General features: G+C 57.7%; 1 protein-coding gene across 2 annotated transcripts; it reads right to left on the bottom strand.

Annotated features, from left to right (window-relative positions):
* Positions 1-412: 412 nt before the first annotated feature.
* Positions 413-20,284, bottom strand: SLC45A3 (solute carrier family 45 member 3). 2 transcript variants are annotated; one of them, XM_053209112.1, is made up of 6 exons: positions 20,133-20,227; positions 18,482-18,616; positions 6,972-7,369; positions 5,320-6,105; positions 4,350-4,615; positions 413-2,212 (listed from the first exon to the last, which is right to left on the bottom strand). In XM_053209112.1, exons 3-6 carry the CDS (start codon positions 7,141-7,143, stop codon positions 1,775-1,777), a joined length of 1,662 nt encoding a protein of 553 aa, XP_053065087.1. In that variant the 5' UTR covers positions 7,144-7,369; positions 18,482-18,616; positions 20,133-20,227; the 3' UTR covers positions 413-1,774. The 2 variants fall into 2 exon arrangements, with proteins under 2 accessions (XP_053065087.1, XP_026930682.1); XM_027074881.2 differs by lacking the exon at positions 18,482-18,616 and having other exon boundaries at positions 20,133-20,284.
* Positions 20,285-21,608: the final 1,324 nt, after the last annotated feature.

The following is a 21,608-nucleotide window of genomic DNA, read 5'->3' as shown; positions in this document are numbered from 1 at the left end:
AGGGAAGACTCTGAATTTGACCTAAGCCTGGCAGGAAGGGTGAAGGAAGCAAGGCTCAGTGATGTTGAAATCCTAGCCTGCACGTACCAGGTTCGTTCCTACTTCCTATTGCTGTGGTTTAGATAGAAGGTGCTTGTTCCATCTCTTTGGCCACATTATGAGCCCCTTGCGAAGGAAAATGCCCCGCTCCCTTGCACTCTGTGCTTTTCCCAGCCCCGGCCCTTTCCCCAAATTCCCCAACTCTCCAGTCCAAGAGGTAGCTCCTCCTAGCTCATTGGCCAAGCATTGGAAGAATACTGGTCTGTGGCTCCATCTGCTGGCGATGCTGGGAACTGAACGTGTCAAAACAGCTGACGCTGAGGATTTGAAAGAGAGCTGGTCCTTCCCCTCAGAAAAGATAAACACAGGCCAATTAAACATATAAGAAGCCTTTAATTTCATCACCATAAACATTAGACTCTGATTGCTCACATACAGTATAAAATATTTACTCCACTAAATAAATAAGACATAACATTATTGCAAACGGCACTTAAACCCCCCCAGAGATAAGACCTCCTTAGCCCAGGCAGGGGGTACTCCTGAGTTTCTGTGCGAGATTCCCCAAGCACAGATACGCCCTGGGGGCTGAGACGGATACAGGCTCGGGGAGCCACACTCTGTGCTTCTGGTCCTGCAACAGCCCCAAGGAGAGGACTGTGGAGCCAGTGGGGAAGGGTAGGGGGTGGGCAGCTCCTTCATCAGCCCAGCCCTAGAGAAAGCAGAGAGGAGTCAGGAGTGGGGCACAGGCTGGGCCAAGAGAGAGGCTAAGGAGGCTGCTGAGACCCGGAGCCCCACCCTCCACGTACCCCCAGCTCCCCCAGCCTTGGGAAACATGATTTGGGATATCAGCTGGGTGAGTAGAGCTTCCAAGCTCCTGGGTTAGGCAGTATGGGGCCAGACCAATCACCCAGGAGAACATTCTGGCAATGCTCAGCCCGATAAACCAACCATCTCATAGGCCCACTGGAGATCTCACCCCTTAGACACCAAGATGGCAGAGCTGGGAACTGATTCCCCTCTACATAGTTAAATAAATAAGTTAAATATTTAAAGGCCTGTGTCCCTCTGATGTCAACACAGGGGCCAACAAGCCATGTCCCGATAAAATGTAGTTGTGGGGAAATAGTAGAAAGGCAGTGCTTTGGGGCAGGCAGCTTCCCCCCTGTCTGATTCTTCCCCACAAATAACTTCCATATTTTCAAATCCTGTGGAGGAGAGTTTCACACTAGAAACTCCCATGCAAGAGCAACATCGAGGGAATCTATGGGATAAGGGGGCTTGGAGGTGAGAGACCAGGTGGTTGAGTTTACTCAGCTCCCCAGATCCCTCCTCTGGGCATGTCTTGACCAGGACACTGCCTGTTAACCCTACCTTGGTAATCCCCCCGCAGAGTCCTGCAGTCCAGTGCATGGAGCTAATGAAATGCCCTGCTCTTCTGGCCTCCCTGTAGAAGTCCAGACTGAAGCCTGTTTGGACCAATAGTCAGCCAGGCCCGAAGACCGGGGAGGGAGGGAGAGAGAGAAGCCCCAGGTCCCCTACCTGTGCGGCTACGCACCTCACTGCCACAGGGCGGCAGCAGAGAGCCACACCCCTTTGGCGGCAACAGAAACCAGAGGGCCCGCCCCACCCTGGCCCCAGGAGGCTAACAGGATGTAGAGCTGGGGGGGGGGGGGGGGCCAGGCAGGGCTGGGACCCAGTGAGGCAGGCCCCCCCTCAGTGGGTCAGAAGTACTCTACACCGAGTATTTGGCCAAGTCGCTCTTATCAAATACTACCTGTGTAGCAAAATAAATGGCCACCAAACCAAGGCCTGCAGCCGACACCATGTAGGCAGTGACAGACTGGCTGAGCTGAACAATGGAGCCCATGAACAGGGACGGGGCCACCTGGGACAGCAGGAAGGCACTGTCCAGGATGGCAAGGTCCAGGCAGATGCCCCGGCCCGGAAGGACCCTGGCCTCGGGCTGCTCGCCGACCACCACCCGCATGGAGACATCGCAGGCAGAGGCCCCACAGAGCACGGGTGGAGACGGGAGGAGGCCGCCGCCTCCGGCACCCATGTGTCCGTTGGGGAAGGGAGATCCGGCCTTGGGGCCCGGTGGGAAGCTGGTCTTCAGGCTGTCCTCACTGGCACTGCTTCCAGCGTCTCCTCGGTACTTGGGCAGGAAAACCTGGGGGGCGGAGGGGAGGAAAAAGGGGACGTGGACATTTAGGTACCCAAGCATAGGAGCCCGGCTAGGAGAACAGACCCCAGCATTCAGACCAGGGGCCGGAAGACACCAGGCAACTGGCCTTCATGACAGTTATGCAGCAGGTGAGAAAGCCAGGCAGACCCTCCTTGGTTTGGGTCTAGTTAGGAGTCTCCTTAGGGGCAGGGGATCCCCCGGGGAGGGGACACATCTGAAACCACAAGTCTAGGTCTGCACTAGCCTCTCCCGGAGCCAGTAAGTGGCAGACGAACTCACAGTGCAGGCAAGGAAGAGAGCAGAACCCCAAGGTAAAGGGAAAAGAATGAAGACAGGTGAGAAGAGAGATGTGTAAGAACAGAGGAACAAAATCCAAAGCTGGGGCCCCTGATGGCCCAAGCCCCCACACAGGCTCTCTTAACCCTCCTACTTCCTGCCCCCCACCACTTCGCCTTGGGAAATCTTTCTCAACCTGGAAGAGAGAAACTCTGCTCCCACTGGGGTCCCAGGCCTGTGAGGTCCATGGCCCCAGCCTGGGGCAGGGAAGGTCCAGCAGACTCAGGCTGGAGGAAGAGAGGAACCAGAGGAATCTTCCAGGCTCCTATGGCCTAGCTGTGCTGATACTGAAGCCCTTCTTGCTTCCTATTCACTGTCTGCCTTAGATCAAGGTAGCCTGGCCCTGCCCAGAGCCCCCTGTTTTAGGATAGGGCCGGAATGTATCCGACACTGTCCCCACGCCTGCTAGCACTGGACAGGAGAGGGCTCTCGAGCTGGCTGTGCTAGAGCCGGGACTCATGGCAGAGATGAAGCCAGGGAAGCCCACGGCTCTTGGCGTGGCCGGAAGTAGGCCAGGCAAGTACCGACGGCATACAGGGCCAAGCGTGCCATCGATTGCTGCTTGGAACCGGCCTCCCGGGACCTCCCCTGCCTGCCGGCCACCCCCGAAAAGACCAGTGAGGCCGGAGCCTGAAGAGGGCCCTAGGGATAGACCCGCTCTTCAGTGTGAGGGGAGGACTGGCTCTAGCAGGTTCCCTGGCACGAGTGCATATGCCCACCCTGGCCTCTGGACACCTGCCCTCAAGCCCCTCAGCCAGGCCAGTGAAAGAATGGAGGCTGATGAAGGCTATCAGTGCACTGACAGGAGTCTCAGGCACCAGGCTACCCCAACCGAAACACCGGCCCCTTCCTCCACACACCCCACCCCTGCAGCTACCTATTCAATCAACCAGCCTCCTAGCTTCGTATTTCTCTGCTACTTCACTCATGTCCTACAGGGGGTGGACATCCATCTTCCCTATGGTCTGGAAGCTCTATGAGGGCAGGCCTACATCTCCTCCCTCAGGACACCCCAACTTCTTGCCCTCTGTGCGGAGCTCTGCACCCAGGGCTGCAGCTCACTGAAGCCAGTGAAGGGCACAAAGGTGACCACACGGCTTCGGTCAGGAGGCTTCCCCTCAGAAGGGGGCCCCTGGAGGGGCTGGTTCGCATGGGGCCAAGCAGGAAGGAGGCCCCCAACTTACAGTGCCCAGGCGAGCGGTGTCAGATGCGTCGGGCTCAGAGATCCGCCGTGGGGGCGGGGGAAGGGGACGGAGGCAAAGGTGTGAGGCAGGAAAAGAAAAGAGAGAATTAGGCAGAAAAAGAAGATAAACCAGAAAGAGAAGGGGCAATAAGGAGCCTTCCCCACATTGGAGAGTAGAGCAGGGTATTGGTCAGTCACACTGCCCCTCCCTGAATAAAGAGAGCTGTCGCCAACACCAGACCGTCCCCCCTCCCCATCTGCTGAGGCTACGTGCCCCAGAGGTCACCTGCTCCTACCCCCTGCCTCTGCAGAGAACTCAGCCCAGACTGAGGGCCTCCGTTAGGCCTAGGCCGATTCCTCAGGATTCCCAAAGAAGGACTTAGCATTTCCTGCAATCATCCGCTCAAGTGCTTTATAGTTCTGACACCAGGAAGTCATTCCCAGAATCTAATCTACACCCTCCTTCCGCAGCCCACGTCTCTGGCCCTGGGCTACACGGGCTTCCTCTCCAATCAAAGAATGACTTCTCCGGCGTCTCTGGCCAGACTTGGGCTACTGCGTCTCCCCTCCACCCCGGCTCCACCCAGCGGCCAGTGTGAGTACCTGCTTCTCGCGGTGGTAGAGGGAGGCTAGTGTGTAGGGCAGGATCTGCAGGGCGGAGAAGGTGAACCCGGTGAGGGCAGCCGAGGCAGTCACCACGGCCACACTGCGGGACAGGCACATGGTGCCGGCAGCAACAGGGAAGGCCACCACGCTGGCCAAATAGACTGCCCGGGTGCCGAATCGCTGCACCAGCCGGTCCATGACCAGAGAGAAGAGCAGGGAAATGGCACACTGCAGGAACAGCCCCAGGCTGCCCATCCGGACCCCTGCAGGTGGGGAAGAAGAGGAAGTCAGACCCAGACCCACCCGTACAATCTGGGGAAGGCTCAGAATTGCGGGCACCCGCCATCCCAGCCTTGCTGTGGACCAGACCCGCTCCCTGCATCATCCCCACCCAGATGCAACAACGGGAGTCTAGGTTCTTCCACTGCCCTTAGAAAAGGCGAAGCCGCGGGCTAGGGGCAGAGGAAGATGCTGATTGCGAGGCTCAGCTAGTGCTCAGCTATCTAGGAGGCTGACAGGGAACACAAAGACAGTTGTGCCATTGGCTCTGGGACAAAGTTCCAGGAGGCCTGAGCCGAAGGTCTGGCCAGGCAATGTGGAAAGTCAGCAGGGGGAGCAGAGGGCACACTGAACTTGGGGCTAGGCAGACCTGCGACCCGGCCTTGACTCCTCCACTCTCTTTGGACCTTAAATAAGCTTGGCCTTTTCTGCTGTCAACTTGGGGCAACGACTCTGAGCAAAGTCTCCGCAGCCGGAGGCTCTCCTGAGACTGCCAGCAAAGCTGACCTGCACACTGGGGGCCGCATGCACAGGCTGGGCCCATTTACCTGATCAGGAAATCGGAGCCCAGGTACACAGCTCCCAGCCCGGCGCAGACTGGGGGCATCTTCCTATGCTGGACCGTCCCCCAGAGGGAACTCCCTCCCACAGCAGCCCCCTCGCCGAACGCCCGCTGCAGAGGCCTTACCTTCATCGTAGTGTCTCCGTGCCTCAGTGCCTGGCTCAGCCCGGGGCACACCCTGGTACAGCCCCTCGCCCACGAAGTCCGTGTAAAACAGCGTGAAGGTCATGAATGCCATCCAGCTGCACAGTTCGGCCACAAAGAGTCTGCGCAGGGTGCGAGGCACACGGCAGCAGAGCTGGTGCAGCCGGGGAAACAGGGCGCCCAGGTTCCGGAAGGCCAGGCGGGTGTGGCATGGGCAGCAGCGCGGCGGCACGGAGGGGACCAACAGCCCTTCCGCTGGCTCAGCCGGACCCAGCGCCGCCTCCTCGGCCACAAACAGCGTGGCCACCACACAAGTGAGGAAGATGAGAGCGAGCAAGCCAAAGAGGCACTCCTCCTGGGTGCCCAGGTAGGGGGCCAGGGCACTGGCGTCCCAGTCGATTGCAGGCAGGAGGTAGCCCAGGCAGCCCCCAAGGCTGATCATGAAGGCGTAGACGGAGAAGGCCTGGCGACAGTGGTCTGGGTCCCGGAAGAGGTCGGACAGCAGGGCCTCCAGTGGAGTGAAGCACACCTGGCCGCAGAAGTCCAGCAGCCCCACACCCAGGATCAGCAGTGCCAGCTCCAGGGGCCTGGTATCCGGGCACAGCAGCCCAGCCAGCCAGCTGGCCCTCGGGATGAGGAAGAGGCTCAGGAGGACGCCTAGGGACAGGGCCCAGATGAAGGGCCTCCGGCGACCATAGCGCCCGCGCCAGTGGTCACTGGCTGAGCCTAGGAGTGGGACCGAGATGAGGCCCAGCACTGGCCCAATGCCTGCAGGAAGGACAAGTGGTATGAGCCAGAGGCTGGGACCCTAAGGGGTGGTGGGGAAGGGGGCCTAACCTCCTGGGAGAAGGATGGAAAGGACCACGGTCCTCTCGCATGGAGGGCCACCCCCACCTCCGTGCTGGACACAGTGCTGAGTATGGCACACAGGCTCTAATTTAGTCCCCGCAACTAGGATCCCTAATGCCCAGTCTCAGGATGGGCAAACTGATGCACGGGGCTACTGGTGAGACTTGTGCACTGGCACCCGGCAAGGGGGGCAAGAGGCCGAGTTCCATCGGGCAGTCTGACTCCAGAGCCTATGATCTGGACAGCCCCCTCTTCCGGGAGCCACCCCACGGTGACCTCTTTCTTGCCTCCGGTGGCTTTTGCAGAAAGCATCTGCAGTCAGGAGCCCAGCCCATGCCCTAGGGGTAAGAAAGCCCAGGCTGGGAGACTCTGATCCTGCTAATCAGCAGCTAGCCTTGGGCCCAGCTCAATCACCCAACTTCTTATCAGCCTCCATTACCTTCTCCATGAAATGGATGGCCTCAAAGGGCTGTTGCAAGAACCAAATGAGATAACAGATAAGGTAGAAAGAGTAGACAAAGGTGCAGAGCAATTTCTCCAGTGTCTCCTGTGCGCCAGCCAGGCAACGTGTAGGTGCCAGGTGAGATGACCGGGGAATGTCCCTGTGTTCTTTTCCTACTGGGCCCCCTCCAGCCCACGGTCACCCCTGTGTCCAGCAATGTCCACCCACCAGCACCACAGCCTGAGGAACAGCAGGCAGCCACCTCCTCCCCTTTGGGCAAAGGCACCTACTTCCTGGGTATCATGTATCTGGAGCAGGAGGGAAGGAGGATGTGGTGACTCACCCAGCACCATGGTCATGAACTTCTCCTCTACCCCCACTTCCAGCAGCAAGGGCGGCACGTAGGTGATACCTGCGGCCAGGCACACCTCCAGGCCGAAGGTCAGCAGGTTGACCAGCAGGAGCTGGGCTTTCCGATGCCGCAGCAGACGGCTCACCCACAGCCTCTGGGCCATGGTGGACCAGGCAGGTTGGGCTCCGCCTGTTCACACACTCCAGAACTGCTCCGTCTCAGCCCTGCTCCAGATGCCCGGGCCTCTCCTCCTTGCTGCCACCAACTGCCTAGGACTCAGCCAGGAGCCCATTTCTGCCAGCCTTCCGTGCAGGTGCGGCTTCTCAGCCCATGCTAGACGCCCACTGCCATGGGGTGCCTCGGTGCAGACATGGCTCATCACTCAGGTCCTAAAAGGGCAGGGACAATCAAACCCAGAGTGTTAAGTCCTGGGAACCAGGTCTCCGGGATTTGCTCTGAGTTCTCTGAATCCTGAGTTCACTCCCAGGCTGGCAGTGTGGCTGTGCTACCCCCTGCAGCCAATAAGGAAGCGCTTGTTAATGTTAGCCTAAGGCTCACATAACTAATAAGGTAAATATGATTTTTAAACCTCAGCACACTTCAGAACCAAACAGGTGTCAAGTTTTTCTCTGTTTTGGAATATCTTTGCAATTGCCCTTGCCTGTTAGTATGGAAAAAAGAAAAAAAAAAAAATCACACCAATTGAATTCCCAGTTCCCCAGGCTCTGTTATCAAGGTGCCCCTGGAGACCCTCTGCCAGGCCCGGATTGTTTGCTTTTCTCTCTCCACTTCCCAAAGCTGGGCTGTTCAACTGCCCTTTGTTAAGAGTAGTACTTCCCAATCTGCGCAGCCTGGCCACACACCGTGCTGCGCTATAACCTGAGCCCCCAAGGACGAGGACAAGGGGGAAGGGAGGAGAGGCTGTGGTCTGTTGGGGTTGGGGGTTAACCTGTCATTGAAACCACTTAAAGAAGGCTCCCGTGGAGGAACCTAGGCCTGAAAACCTCTCCCTGGAGTTTTCTCCCTGTGCTCAACGTTCCTGGGGAAGAAACATTCCCACAGGTACTGCCCAACTGTCACGGGACAATGGGGACTGTTCCCAGGTGCCAGCCTCACCGAGGCGTGAAACTGTAACACCTGGTGGCCACTATAATGACACCAGTAACCGGGGGCTGGCAGGATACCCCACCGCTTTCCAGGGCAGCCCTTCTCTGCTCCCCAAATGGCTCTATTCTCAGCAGAGAGGTCCCCACAGCCCTTCCTGCTAGGCCGCCTCCTGTGCATAGAGATCCCACGGGGGGGGGGGGGGGAACCACCCATCCTGTGCCCCCACCCCCCCAGGCAACTGGCAGCCAGGTCTTACTTCCTGAATACGATGGTACCCAATGCAGTCTGCTGTTTAGGGGTGACCACTAAAAAGGCTAAATCAAGTCAGCCACAAAGAGGAGGTGTAGAAAGTGGGGCCTTCGTGAGAAAAGGCAAGCAAGCGTCCCCTAACTTTGTCATCTCTCTCAAAGAGGTGGGACAGAACTTCATGCCGCTTGTGGCTGGAGTCTGGAGTGCCTTCCCTTGCCCCACTGATTCCCTACCATAAATGCTGCTGAACAGCACTGCTCCTGTGCAACGTCCACAGCTCTGAGGGCTCCACTCCTGGCCCCACCCCCACCCAGCGCCTGGGGCACCCTCAGTCCTCTTTACTCCCGGCCAATCTCAGCATCTCATAATCCGCCACTATACCTTCTTTTCTCTTTTCAAAGAACACTCAACCTCGCAGGGCCTTATATGTTATAAAGCATGTCGTGGGTACTCTCTGAAATACACCACAAAGAAATCAGATGGCCATCAATCCTGGGTAAGATGTGTTCATGTCTGCATTCCAGGACTCTGCCGCCGGCAGACTAGGAAGGAAGGGACTTTAGATATGGCTAGGCAACCAGCAGCCCCCTCCCCAAAGTTCTGCTCAGACACAGACCATCCACTTTGGGAAGGGGCGTGGCTCCCAAGGGGGTGGCATGGGGAGAGGGTAAAATACTGATCGAAGGGTCCCTAAGGGTGCTGGGAGGGGGCCACACGTAGGTCCTAGCTGGGCAGTTTTGAACCAAGCCCCTCCCCTGCCCTAGAATCCCCCACAAGGCAGGCAAGAGACTGCACATAGACCAAGACTCCAGCCTGGAGGGAACGGTTCTGGGTCAAAAGGCTTCCAGCCCATTCTACTCCCCACCCTCAGTCTGGGAAGGCCCTGGACACTCAACTACTCTGGGTTAAGGGAGCAGGTCCTCCCTTAGCAAACAGAGACTTTGTCAGACCCAGCCTCACCCACAACCTGCCCCCCATTCCCAAGCCCTCGTTTTCTCCCTGCTGTTTAAAATAAGTAGCAGCTCTTGGGCCAAAACACTAATCACCCCACCTGCCTCCTTCCCTCCCCTAATCCAGCTCCTTGCTCCAGGGAACAGGCAGGACGTCTGTAGCCCACAAGAGAGAGACTAAAAGACCAAAGGGGGGTGAAGACAGGAATTTCCCTCCATCCTCCTTCAGCCCAGATAGCTCATTAGCTGCCTCCCTCTCCCTCCTTTCTCCTGCCCCCTCCCCCCTTCTTCTTTACCAGGTAACTGGGGGCTGGGCCAGGTGAGGAATTCATTGAAAGAGCGGGGTAGGAAGTGGGCAGGCTCCAAGCCCAGCTCTGCACCCCGCTGTTCTTAGGTTGCTAAGCCCGTCCTCCCTCTTTTGACTTGTACTGTGCCCTGGGGTCCAGAGCACTCTTGCCACCCCTAGAGTTTATTCTTCCAGGCCCAGAACCGCCTAAGGAATTCCAGGCCCGTAAGAATATTCTCCCTTCCAAAGCTCCCTGTTCCGGGTCGGCTCTTGACACCTTCCCCCAGGGTCCCAGGCCGGCCTACTCATTCCAGAGTCCTCAGGGAGGAGGGAACTACAGAGGACCCCCACAGCACTAACCAGCCACCTGCCATCCCTCCAGTGCACGAACAGAGAAGCCCAGGCCCTGCCCAGTGCCCAGGCTCAGACAGGTGGGGGACAAGAAGTCTTCCGCATCAACTCCTGTCTGCAGCCTGCTGCAGCCCCAGGGCACGCTTCCCACCAAAGCTTGTAAGTGACAACTGACTGCTGGGCACCCATTTTGGGGTGCTCCCCTGACTTCCTCAGGAATACAGTCAGGGAGACGGAATCCAATTCTCCCCAATGCCCTCCTGTGTCAGAGGTGCTTCTGACTCCAATCTTCCTGTCCCGCTGCTCCTGGAGCACTCTGCCTGTCTAGCAACCAGAAGATCAACCAGAAGAGCCAGCCTCCAAGGGCTCACCTGGTAGGGAGGGGGCGGGAAGAGGAGGCAAGTGGAGGTACAGAAAGGGGGAGTGTGGCCTGACCGCCCCCCCCACCACACACACAAAAGAACAGCAGCCTTCAGGGAGGACAAGTCCCTCTCAAGTTCCAAGTATCTCCTCCTCTCCTGCCCCCCAATGACAGGACAAGAAGGCTGCAAGAAACCCAAGACCTCCAGAAACCTCCACGGAGCTCTGCCCCAGGCCATCTTTCCTCACCCCTGGGGGAGCAGAACTCTAGCACCCTGGGGACAGTCAGTGAGCCCAGCCCCAGACCGTGGGAGACCTTCACTCAACCCTCTGGCGCCCACCCTAGCATGAGGGGCCTGGGAAATATTTACCCGAAGAAGACACAGCTGAAAGCAGAGTGGGGGTGGGTGGGGTAAGAGATGGGAAAGACCTGAGGGCCCCCCCATCCCCTCGCACACCAAGGAAATCCCAGCCAGACCCCCTCAAGGTTCACAGGTGGTGAGTGGACTGGACAGACCCTTGGGCTGGAGCGCCCCCCCTCGTCAGGTTAGGCCTCAGCGAGCACGGGGAAATGAAACTGAGCAGCAAGAACAAACTTGGCCTGAACTTTCTCCAAAATTCAAAAGACAGAGCGAAGGAGGTGGGAGGAAAGGCGAGAGCCCACTCCGGTAGCTCCCTATGGGAAGGGAGGGTCAGAGGGATGCATAAAGAGGCCTTTGAGGGCTTTCAAAGGGGCTCCTGCCACCCTCACGACTGAGGTGGAGCTGGGGGGAGCGGATCCCCTCTGCTGACAGACAGAGGCCAGGGCAGCCCAGGCTGGGGGCAGCCCCGCCGCGGGCCAGTGTCAGGCAGCAATTCTATGGGCTCTTTATGTGCCCGCGTCCCCGCACCCCGCCCAGGCACATCAAACGCTGCGGCCCCCACCCTGACCCCAGCAGCTCGGAGACCCCGCGTCCTCCTTCCGCGCTCACAAAGACGGCCCGGCTTTCTCACACGCTCCTCTACCCCTCTCAGCCCCCAGGCAGCCCCTCCCGCAGAGAAGGAAATGGGGTGGGGTGGGCTCCCTCGAGGAATAATGACTCAGCGGCAGAAAGGGGGTGGGGTCACTCCTGGCCAATCTGCCTGACACCAGCCCAGCACCGGAGGCTCTCCTGCCCCGGGACCAGGACGGAGGGCAGGTGACGAGCAACCCCCGGGTGGAGGCTGCAAGACTACGGGAATGGGGACCCCAGAATGTCATTCCAAGTTGAGCTCTCCCAGGCCCTCTAAGTTGGGTGGCAGGGAAGAGGGCTGGGGGTTCACCAGCCCAGCATCCCTGTGACCCAACCCTGTGCCTCAGTCCCAGGGGCCCAACGTCCTCGGCTTTACCTGGTAAAACCTAGCACACAGCACTCCCGAAATGAGTTCTGCCCCCATGGGGCCTTGGGGCGCCCCAGAAAGAGGCCGTGCTGGCCAGCCAAGAGTCCTGAAAATGAGCATCCTTGTGAGGCAGTGGCTCTCATTACAGACCCCGGTTCAGGGATGCTGGGCAGTGGGAACTGCTACCTGGGCAGCTGTGGGGGGCGGGGAGGGGGGGAGGGGCACACAGGATTAGACCGTGCACGGTTTCAGTGTCTTCCAACCCACATTCAGTCTTTGACTCTCCAGGCTCCAATTTCCAAAGAAGTGAGGGTCTGCCTTCCCCAATCCCACCCTATCAAAAAGGCCATGATCTGAGCAAATACCCGAGGCCTGCACTTTGCAGGGCTTCCCCAGACACCTGCAAACTCTGCTCGGAAAGCAGCCTCCACACCTCAAGGGAACTGTCAGAAAGAATAAGGGCTGGACAGAGCGGGGAAGAGCCCACCCCCGCCCCAGACTTGCTCCCTAGCTTTGCCTCCCCCGGGGCCCAGAGGCCAGGGATTTGGAGTTCGCCCTGCTGCGCTGCCTTTTCTTCACTCGGACTGGAAGCCTTCTGCTTAGCAGCTTGTCAGAGAGAGTGAGGGGGCCGCAGGCTGGGACACAAAGGGGGATTAGGGAGAAACCTCTCGGCCTGCAGAGTAATCCATCAAACTCTCTCCCGGCTGCCAGCACCGGCCCCTTCCCACTCAATTCCCCTTCCAGCTGCTGCAGCCCCCCCCCACCCCCTCCGGCTCCTGAGCCCTGTCACTTCGGGCAGCAAAGAGAATCCCAGGCCCTGGGGGGGCAGAGGGGGCACACCACAGACACTGGGAAAAGGGCAACGGCTCCCTCCCCCCACTCACCCCCAATGTGTGAAAACCCAACAGGTGGCAGTGGCTTGGAGGAAAGTTGCTTTTGTTGCCCTGTCTGAGAGCCCCAGCCCAGCTTCTGAAAGGAAACAAATGCCGAGGAGGTTGGGGGAAGGGGAGGGGAGAGGAGAGGATGGGCGGGAAGTCCCTGGGGCCCCACTCTTATCTCCCCTCCCCTCTGCAGTCCAGTGACAGGAGTTCTGGGGCTGGCCTGACCCTCACCTTGGCCAGTCAGTCCTGGCCAGCCTAAGCCAAGGTGAAGCACCTTCCCAGGGGGTTGTCAGGCAATCCCATGGTGACCGTCTACACGGACACACATCTGACTCCAGGCAAAGACCTCCCAATCAGACTTCCCTTCTGAGAACAGCTGTGAGCCAAGGTCACACTGGGTCACCTTGACCAAGTGCCCTCCAAACCTAAACAATCAATCTGCAGCTCCCTTCTGCCCGAGGGGCCGCAGGCCTCTGAATCCCGGCAGATTCTGCAGGGTGACCTGGGTGTGGCAGTCAGCCTGACCTGGGTTTGCACGCCAACTCCACCATTTACAACTCTGTGACCTGGTTAGTTGCCCTCCCCGAGCCTCAGTTTCCTCGTCTGCAATTAACAATAACAGCTAACCCTGAGGCTTACTACGTGCCAGGTCTTCCTCCAAGCATTCTAATCTTCCAACCGCCCGATGAGGTGGGTACAATGTTGAATATGCCCATGTGACAGGCGAGGAGCCTCAGATGAACACCACCAACTTCACAGCGGTGGGGTCTGTTGAAGAGACAGCCTGTGGGAAGTTCGAGGCAGCCCTTCCTTCAGTTGTCTGGGCTTCCCCAGCAGAGAAACCCGGGAGCCGGCTTTCCCATTCCGGATCAGGAGCAGCAGAGGTCAGAGGGGGACCGGCTAGCCGCCCTTCTCGGCCCGCATTCCCCCCTCACCCACGTGCCCCGCACGGCCTCCAACGCCTCTTTCAGCCCCCAGAGGCAGGAGGAATGCCAAGAATGTAAATGCCTCCCCAGGTGCTGGCCCCAACAGGTGAGGAGAGGTCACTGCAGCGGACCTGCCTGGTGGCTGAGGCCGCGAAGGAGCTGGAGGCTGGACTAAACATCCACAGTCATGAGACAAGGGTGGATCCCATCCCCAGGGAAAATAATCACGGTGGCTGACAGCTACTCACTGTCCAGAAGGTGTCTGGCATGGGCTGGATACCTGACATACCTTTCTCTCTAATTCAAACCATTTGAAAATCCTGCAGAGTGCTCTGAACTGGGAACCAGGACCATATACTCTGGTTTCAATGACTTTTGTAGCTGTATAGCCATTTTACGCGTCTCTCCACCCCGGGACTCACACGTGCAAAATGAGAGCTAGTCTAGATGCTGTCTAAAGTTCTTTACAACCGTACAGCTAAATGATCTCACACCTACCCACCCCCTGCCCTTGGCCTCAGGTATGGTGCTCTCCCTCGACAGGTGCGGACTGAGCGCGCACTGACAAGGCCACATGGCATTGGGGAGGAGGGTTTCATAGCCTTCCACCAAAGAGAGACACGGGGAACCAGGCGGAGAGGGGCTCCCCAGCTGCACTTAAGCCATCCTTTACCTGCTCAAGTACACTGCTCAAGTACAACAGGGTGCCAAAGATTAGCAGACACCTGAAACTGAGCCAAGTGACTGAGACATCTGGGGGCAGAACTGGCCTCCTCCCTACTCCCTCCCGGAGCTGGACACTGTTCCTGGCAGCAGTCGGTAAATTCTTTCTCTACCTAGGCCACAATAAAAGCTTCCCTACAAAGTGGGGTAACGGTACCAAGAAATCCCTTGGTCCAGGGTTGGGGGGGCGGGTGGAGAATGAGGAGCTTGGCAGGGCGTGCAGGCCACTGGGAAGTTCTCTCTCCCTGCTGCCTTCTCAGTTCCTATAGCCCTGTGAAGTGAAACCTAAACAGCCTCTCTCCTAGCGAATTTGAACTCGGCCAGTCAGCCAGACCGGGCAGTTCTCTCCCCCCTTCCTGCAGACTGGCCTCCCTCAGGAGGTGCAGCCCACAGGAAGGAGGCCAGGGGGTGGAGGCTGGGCAGACCTACCCATCCCAGGCTGGGAGGGGGGCCAGGGCGCTGGTCCTAGCTCTGATGTGTCCCACCTCTAGGATCTCAAATTCAGTGGTCTCTCGGGCTCTTTCAGCCCTGATATCCTACAGTCTGTAACTAGTCCTATTTATCATCAGAGGGCTCGGGGTCAGATCCAGCCCCACGGAAAGGTGTTCTCAAAAACAATTGCTCAGTGATGAGCAGTGTGCGAGGGGGCTCCAAAAAGGACTCTTTTATTAAAGGGTCCCAGTTTGCCCACCCCTGGAGGAAGTATGCCTCAGTGCATGCAACCTAACCTCCCCCAAAGGAATGTCAAAGAGCACTAAAACTCACTCACCCACCCACCTATCCATCCATCCAACACTCGCTGAAATCCAATTCTGTGCCAGCCCACTGTGAAGGTGCCCTGGGTACAGAAATGACTGCCTGCAGTCCCCTTTAGCAGTGCTGAGACACAGGTCCCTGGAGTCGGGGCCCAAGACATAGGGCATGACCAGTCCTCCCAGGGCTTCCTGGAGGAAGAAGCCATGTTGCTGAGCCTGGCAAGATGGGCAGGTAGGAACTATGCAGAAAAGGGCAGATATTTGCAAAACATAGTCACTGGAGCCTGGGACCTCCACACACACCTACCTCTCCTTTTGGCCCCGACCCAGTGAGGTACAATGGCAAGAATACCAGACCCCAAATTGTGGCAATGGGTTTCGATCTCAGACCTGGACCCAAGAGAGAGGAATTTATCAGCACCAGGCCTGATTTTGCTTCCAAAGTAGTCACCATGCTCCAGTTACTTCCCCGGGATGCCCTCTCGTTCACCTGACCCTTGTCCAGCTCAAGTCCCATACCTCCTTCAGGGCTCCTGGGAACCCAAGTTATCAAGGATCCCCTCTTTCCTCCAAACCTTGCTGTGCTCAACAGGCAGCCCTCAGGATTGGACACTGCTAGTGGTCCTCTGGTCTCCTGCCCCACTAGCTCTTCAGCTCCTAGAAAGCAAGGACCACAGTCCCTGTCCACGACCTGGATGGAGGTGTGGAGTGCTCAAGAGAAGGCCTTCCAAGTGAGGCTGAATCAGGCTTCCTGTCTGATGAATCTGACCAACCTGCCAGGGATTCAGGCAGGGCCACAGTCGAGGTATTTGGGTGCACAGCTCTTTCTAGCGACAGGAGCCAGGAGTGGGAAGCTAGACTGCCACAATCCCTAGGGATGGGCCATGCACTCCCAGCTTGGACCCTATTTGTCACCTCAAAGGACATCCGAGATTAGAGGCTGGGGTGGGGCATAACAAAGAGCCTTGAGGAAGAAGGGACTTGTCTTTGGCTAGCTGCTCCTGAGGGCATCTATCTGGCTGGGCATTAGGTCTGGCCTGAAACTGGTGACTGAGGGACTATGGGCCATGGGACCAGGGGCTGGTCTCATCCCAGTTTCCCAGAGAGAGTGATCTCCAGAATTAACAAAAGAAGGGGAAGGAAACAAACAGGTACTAAGCACCTGGTCTGTGTAGGCACTTTGCTAAAGATGCTCATCTCATTTAATCCTCACTGTAACCTTGCACGGTTTTACAGACCCAGACGCCAAGGCCAACAGGTGAGGCAGGCCCGTCTCTAGTATCAGAAGCAAGAAGCCCTACAAGTCATTCAAGGTCAGTGGCAAAACTGTGGACTTCTTCCCACAAGGGAGGAAACACAGACTTCATAGTAGGAAAAGGGATTAAACAGGAAGTTCTGGCCAGATATCAGGACCATCCCGTGACGGCTCGGTCAGCTCCCGCCCCCAAGCAGGGACACTTAATACACTAGACAAAGCTCCACGCTCCAGCTCTATTGCCGGGAGTCAAGTGGCATCAGCGTTCGAGACCCCGGGCCTGGCACCAACTGGTCCAGCCTCTGTCCTTGCTATCCAGCAAACGGGGCCACTGACTATTCAAAGAAAGCCAGGCTGCATTTTTCTTCTGGACATCAGAAAGCAAGGCATCCTAAGCGCTGAAGGGGGTAGGACAGAACAGAACCCCAACTTCAGTGTGCCCCCCTCCTCCTCATACAGTGTCCCTAAAAATCACACCAGGTAATCTGTCTGCATAGAAGGCTCTTGACCTTTCAAGCTAGATATATATTCGCCTCCGTTATTTCATGGCACTCTCTTCCAACTTGCGGAGACAGGGAGGGCAGGGTTTCTGGACAGATTAAAAAACAAGTCGCTCATGGTATTGACGCAGGAGAAACCAGGATGTCCAGTCCTGGTGTATTCTCTGCACCAGACCACAAGTTCAACTGCAAATAGGTCATTCGCAGCTTGCATATGGTTATACGTGGTCTAATTCCCTTGCTCCGAAACTCTGGTTTCTAAGTGTAAACAGCAATAATTACTCCCATTGTTACCAAATAACAGCAGCTGACATGTGTCAGGCTCTTTTTACACAAGCTGCTATGCTTGGAGCTTTACCTATATCAGCCTGTTTAATCCTCATGATATTGTGAGGTGGGTACTATTATTCTCATTGCACAGAGGAGGAAGTTGGAGCACAGAGGGGTGAAATAACTTGCACAAGAGGAGATGGGATTGAAATCCTGGCAACTGGGTGCTGGAGGCCAGTCTCTTAACCAGTCATACGGACTCCCCAAGGTCCAGAAGACCTTGCTCCCAAAGAAACAAGAGCAGAACCCAAGAATAGAGTTCCGGGCTAGGTGCTGCTGTGCATTCGGTCACAGGTGAGAGATACAGTAAGTGCTAGCTAACATTTATTGAGCACTTACTACCTAAGGCACAAAGTCCAGTGCTCCGTACTCATGATTTAATAATATACTCTTTTCATATTTTACACATTACAATCAGATATTTATATTTAATTTAATAAACAAAAAAAAAGCTATGGGGTGCCTGGCTGACTCAGTCTGAAGAGCATGCAACTCTTTTCTTTTTCTTTTTTTTTTTTTTTTACATTTATTTATTTTTGAGAGACAGAACACTAGTGGGGGAGGGACAGAGAGAGAGGGAGACACAGAATCCGAAGCAGGCTCCAGGCTCTGAGCTGTCAGCACAGAGCCCGACGTGGGGCTGAACTCACAAACCGTGAGATCATGACCTGAGCCGCAGTCGGATGCTTAACCTACTGAGCCACTCAGGTGCCCCAAGCATGCAACTCTTGATCTCAGGGTCCTCAGGTCCTGAGTTCAAGCCCCATGTTGGGTATAGACATTACATAAACAAACAAACTTAAAAAAAAAAGAAAGCTGTAAGGGTACCTGGGTGGCTCAGTTCCTTAAGCATCCATCCAAGTCTTGATCTCAGCTCAGGTCATGATCTCACAGTCTGGGAGTTCAAGCCCCGCACTAGAGTCTGCACTGACAGTGCAGAGCCTGCTTGGGATTCTCTCTCTCCCTTCTCTCTGCCCCTCTCCCACTCTCTCCCTCTCTCTCTCTCCCTCTCAAAAAAAAAAAAAAATCTGTAAAGCATTATTATCATCATCATCCCCATTTTGCATCCAGGGATACTGAGACTTTGAAGAAGTAACTTGCCCAACCTTCCATGGCTAGTGGAGTAGCCGAGATATAAACCTTGTCTGACAGTCTAGGTTTTTATCCACAATGTTGTGTTGTCAGGCTCTGATGGTCCAGATGATGGTACGTAATTTCCCCTTCGGAGTCCTCAGACCATCCCCACCTTTCTGCCTTTTTCCTCCAGCGCCCTGCCCAGGCTGGGGAGGCGGGGGTGGGGGGCTCCACCACCTGGTGGCCTGGAAGGACCTCAGGGGGCCACCAAGAATCACTGTCCAGTCCCTCCTCCTCCTTCAGGATAACCCAGAGAGCCAGGCGGGGCAGGAGAGTTCACCACACCCTCCATGGGGACACAGGAAAACTGCCCCTCGCACACCCCACACACATACTCTAATTGGGGCCTGGATGTCCACAGCTGTACATTCATCCACAGCTGTATTTTCCTCTTCAGACTCATCCTGCTGACTCAAGCTCCATTTTTCTGAGCACTTTTAGAAAAACAGAGTCCTGGCTCCATGACAGGCCTGGGGGGAGGAGATAAGGAAGGAATGAGGGGATGGGACCCATCCAACAGAAGGGCCTGTGACCTCAAATACCGTAGCACTCACTCCCTAGGAGGAGTTGCTCCATGGGTTTCCTCAGGCTTCCCTTCCAGCCTGCCCCTCCTGGGCCTTCCCCTCCCTAGCCCCCTGTGCCAGCCTGCCCCCCAGGCCTTGGGCAGGTGAGCCCACACCAAGGCTGTCTCCTTCTGAAAGGAGAGCTGCCAAGTGCATCAGGAAAGGCAGCCAGAAGCCCCCAGGGCCTCGCCCCACCCCTGAGCAATGCTTCCAGGAGCCCAGTAAGGGTCACTCTGGGCCTGGGTGCACTGGCTATGGGCAGGAAAACAGCAGCTGGGCTATTCTTAGTGTCCGCTCCACTGGGATCAGGTCTGTGTAACAGCTGAAGGGCAAGTCCTCACCAGGTACCCACCATGCCAAACCCCTCCCTAGCCCCAACTCTGGCCCCTGGGGAAAAGAGGAAGCAGGGTGGCAGGAGGAGCCCAGGGGGAGGGGTAAAAGCTGAGCAAGTCAAGAATGTGTGAGGAAGATGGAAGCTGATCCAGAGGTCAAGGGCAAAGGCAAGTCAGGGGGGGTTCCAGCGCTTGAGGGGAACGGGAGACTCCGGCAAGCACTGGCTCTCACTCAGGAGAAACGCCGCAGGTCCCTCCCTGGGAGCTTCTCCGGCAGGCCATGCTCTTGCCTAAGCCCAGAGCCCTGAGAAGCTACAGCAGATGCCCAGGTACCATCTCATCACACCTGTTTGCCGATCTCGGCACTCTCACCGTCCCTCCCACCGGCCCTACCCGAGAGTCCCGGGAGGCGAGGAGAAAAGGGCCTCTCCTCTTCCTCCTCCCCTGAAGGATAACCGAGGCGGAGAAGGGGGCAGAGGAGCTCACACACGCACACACTCCCGCTTCAACTCTGCCTGCAGCCCGGCCCCAAGACTAACGTCCGGGAGCGCTGGGCCACCTACCCCTCCCTTCGTGACCCTTCACTCTCGTCCCGGCACGCCGGCCCCCGAGCCTGAGGACCCCGCGGCATCCCGGCCGCCGGCCCCTCTCCCGGCTCCCCGGTCCCGGACTGTGCGCGCCGCGGTGACTCATCCCGTCCCTTTCCGGTGAAGCCGAGACAAGGGAAGAAAATAAATGCAACTTTCCAAAGAAAACTCTGACGCTGGAGCTGCAACAGGAGCGAGTGGCCGGTCCACCCCGCGGTCTGCCCGGCTCGGGGCCCCCCGGCAGGGCCCGCTCCCCGCCCACCCGCCGCCCGGCCCGGGACAGCGGGGGACCCGGCGCTCCAGCCCAGCCCGCCCTCCGCGGAAGAAAGCCCGGCTCCCCCGGGACCGAGCGGCAGGACGGGGGGCGCGCCCGGGGCCCGCCACCTCCCCCGGGAGTCGCGCGCGGCGCACAACACGCCACCCCGCGGAGCTCGGCCGCGCGGCGCCGCTCCCTCCGCCGCGCCGGGACCCCCTCCCCCGGGAGAGCGGGGGGCGCGCGCCTACCTGGCCGAGGCGTGCGGCTGTCACCCGGGGCCGGCGCGTGCGAGCTCGTCCCCCCCGCCTCCTCCCAACGCGCGCCAGCCGGCGGCTTTTAAATCTCCAGGTTGCTCGGCGGGGGGAGAGAGCATGCGCGCTGGGGCTGCGGGAGGGGGCGGGGCGAGGCGGGCCGGGGGGGGTGCGGGAGGGGTGGGGCTGGTCCCCTGGGGAAGAAAGCGGGAGGTCTCGACGCCGTCTTTGTAGCCACCACCGAGACGGGCAGCCCCCGCGTGGCTCCCCGACTGCCCTGTCATTACCTAGGGCAGTGCACCGCCCCCTCGCCGCTCGCCACCAAAACATTTAGGTAAAAGCTGCCCGGCTCCGCGGGGCACCTCCCCTCCCCGGGGCCAGTCTGTGACCATTATCCGCACGTGCTTTTCTGGCCTTCAGCCTGTCCCAGGGCTGAGCGGCACCCCACCCACCCAGGACCAGCCCTTGAAAGGAGATGTCACAGCCTCCCCCAGTTACTCTTCCTCCTGTTTGCTCTCCTCTGAAACAGAAAGAGCTCCCTTAGAGCTAACGCAGCCCCTCTCTCTCTGAAGTTAAAAGCCAAATTTCAATTTTTTTGTCTCCTTAAGGATGTGTATGGGGAAGAGGGAGCGATACGCTGCCAGTCAAACGTTCCCTTTGTCAGGTAGCTGTTGAGCAAGGCCCCAACAGCTGTGTGTTTCCAGGATGCCGTGGACGAGAGTGGAACAATGCAGGTGGGAGACAGAGAACTGGAGGCCCAGGCTGGCCTTGAGGTGGGGGAGGCCCACATGTGTCTTTTTTCCTTCAGGGAGTTTAACTAGGGTGAAGAGAAATCCAGTTTATGTGGCTACTTGACTTGAATGCCACAAAAACCACAGAAAGATACCTTGGAAGGGGAGGAGCCAGTTGGCTGTAGCCCTGGGCTGGGCCCTGGGCCACTGGAACCCAGTGCCGGCCCTGTCACCAACCAGGTGTGATGTGAAGCAAGTCCCTTCCGTATCCTGGGTCTCTGTAAGGAGTTGGCCAGATCATCTCTCAGGGCACCCGAGCTAACAGGCCAAGAACAAGAAGAAAGGGAAACGGAGAAGGGGGAGAGAAGCTATGGAGCCCTGGTGGCCGTGGGGAAGAGGGTGCAGGAGAGAGCAGAGCAAAGTCAAGAACTTTCCGAGTCACTAACCAACTTCAACTTGGAAACTGTCTCAGCACTCACTCCTCCAACAGGTGACCCTCCAGAGCCCCAGTGGCTTTCCCAAGCCTTTGGAAAACCTGTGTGTGGCGGGCAGAGAGACTAGGGTAGAGTCCTGGGTCCCTGAGCTGGTGTCCCCTCTGCCCCAGAAAAGAGGGCAGGGGTCAGAGGGAATTCCAGGGAAGCTGGAAAATTACAGAACAGGAGAGAGTGGACGACGGTATTTTCGAGGCCCGGGGAAAGAACACTGGGAGCAGGAGGGACTTGTCCTGCCTCAGAGGAGTAGC

Source organism: Acinonyx jubatus, chromosome E4 (genome assembly GCF_027475565.1).
Source record: "Acinonyx jubatus isolate Ajub_Pintada_27869175 chromosome E4, VMU_Ajub_asm_v1.0, whole genome shotgun sequence".
Classification (NCBI taxonomy): Eukaryota; Metazoa; Chordata; class Mammalia; order Carnivora; family Felidae; genus Acinonyx; species Acinonyx jubatus.
The sequence above is the reverse complement of the archived record's forward strand: the minus strand, read 5'-3'. Positions and strand labels throughout refer to the sequence as shown.

Bases quoted from the DNA above. Each gene is read 5' to 3' on its own strand.
- SLC45A3 (XM_027074881.2), bottom strand. From the start codon at position 7,143: ATGGCCCAGAGGCTGTGGGTGAGCCGTCTGCTGCGGCATCGGAAAGCC. The intron at 6,106-6,971 runs GTGAGTCACCAC...TCCTTCCTGCAG, and splicing joins GTTCATGACCATGGTGCTGG to GCATTGGGCCAGTGCTGGGC. The intron at 4,616-5,319 runs GTAAGGCCTCTG...CCCCACCTGCAG, and splicing joins ACGGAGACACTACGATGAAG to GGGTCCGGATGGGCAGCCTG.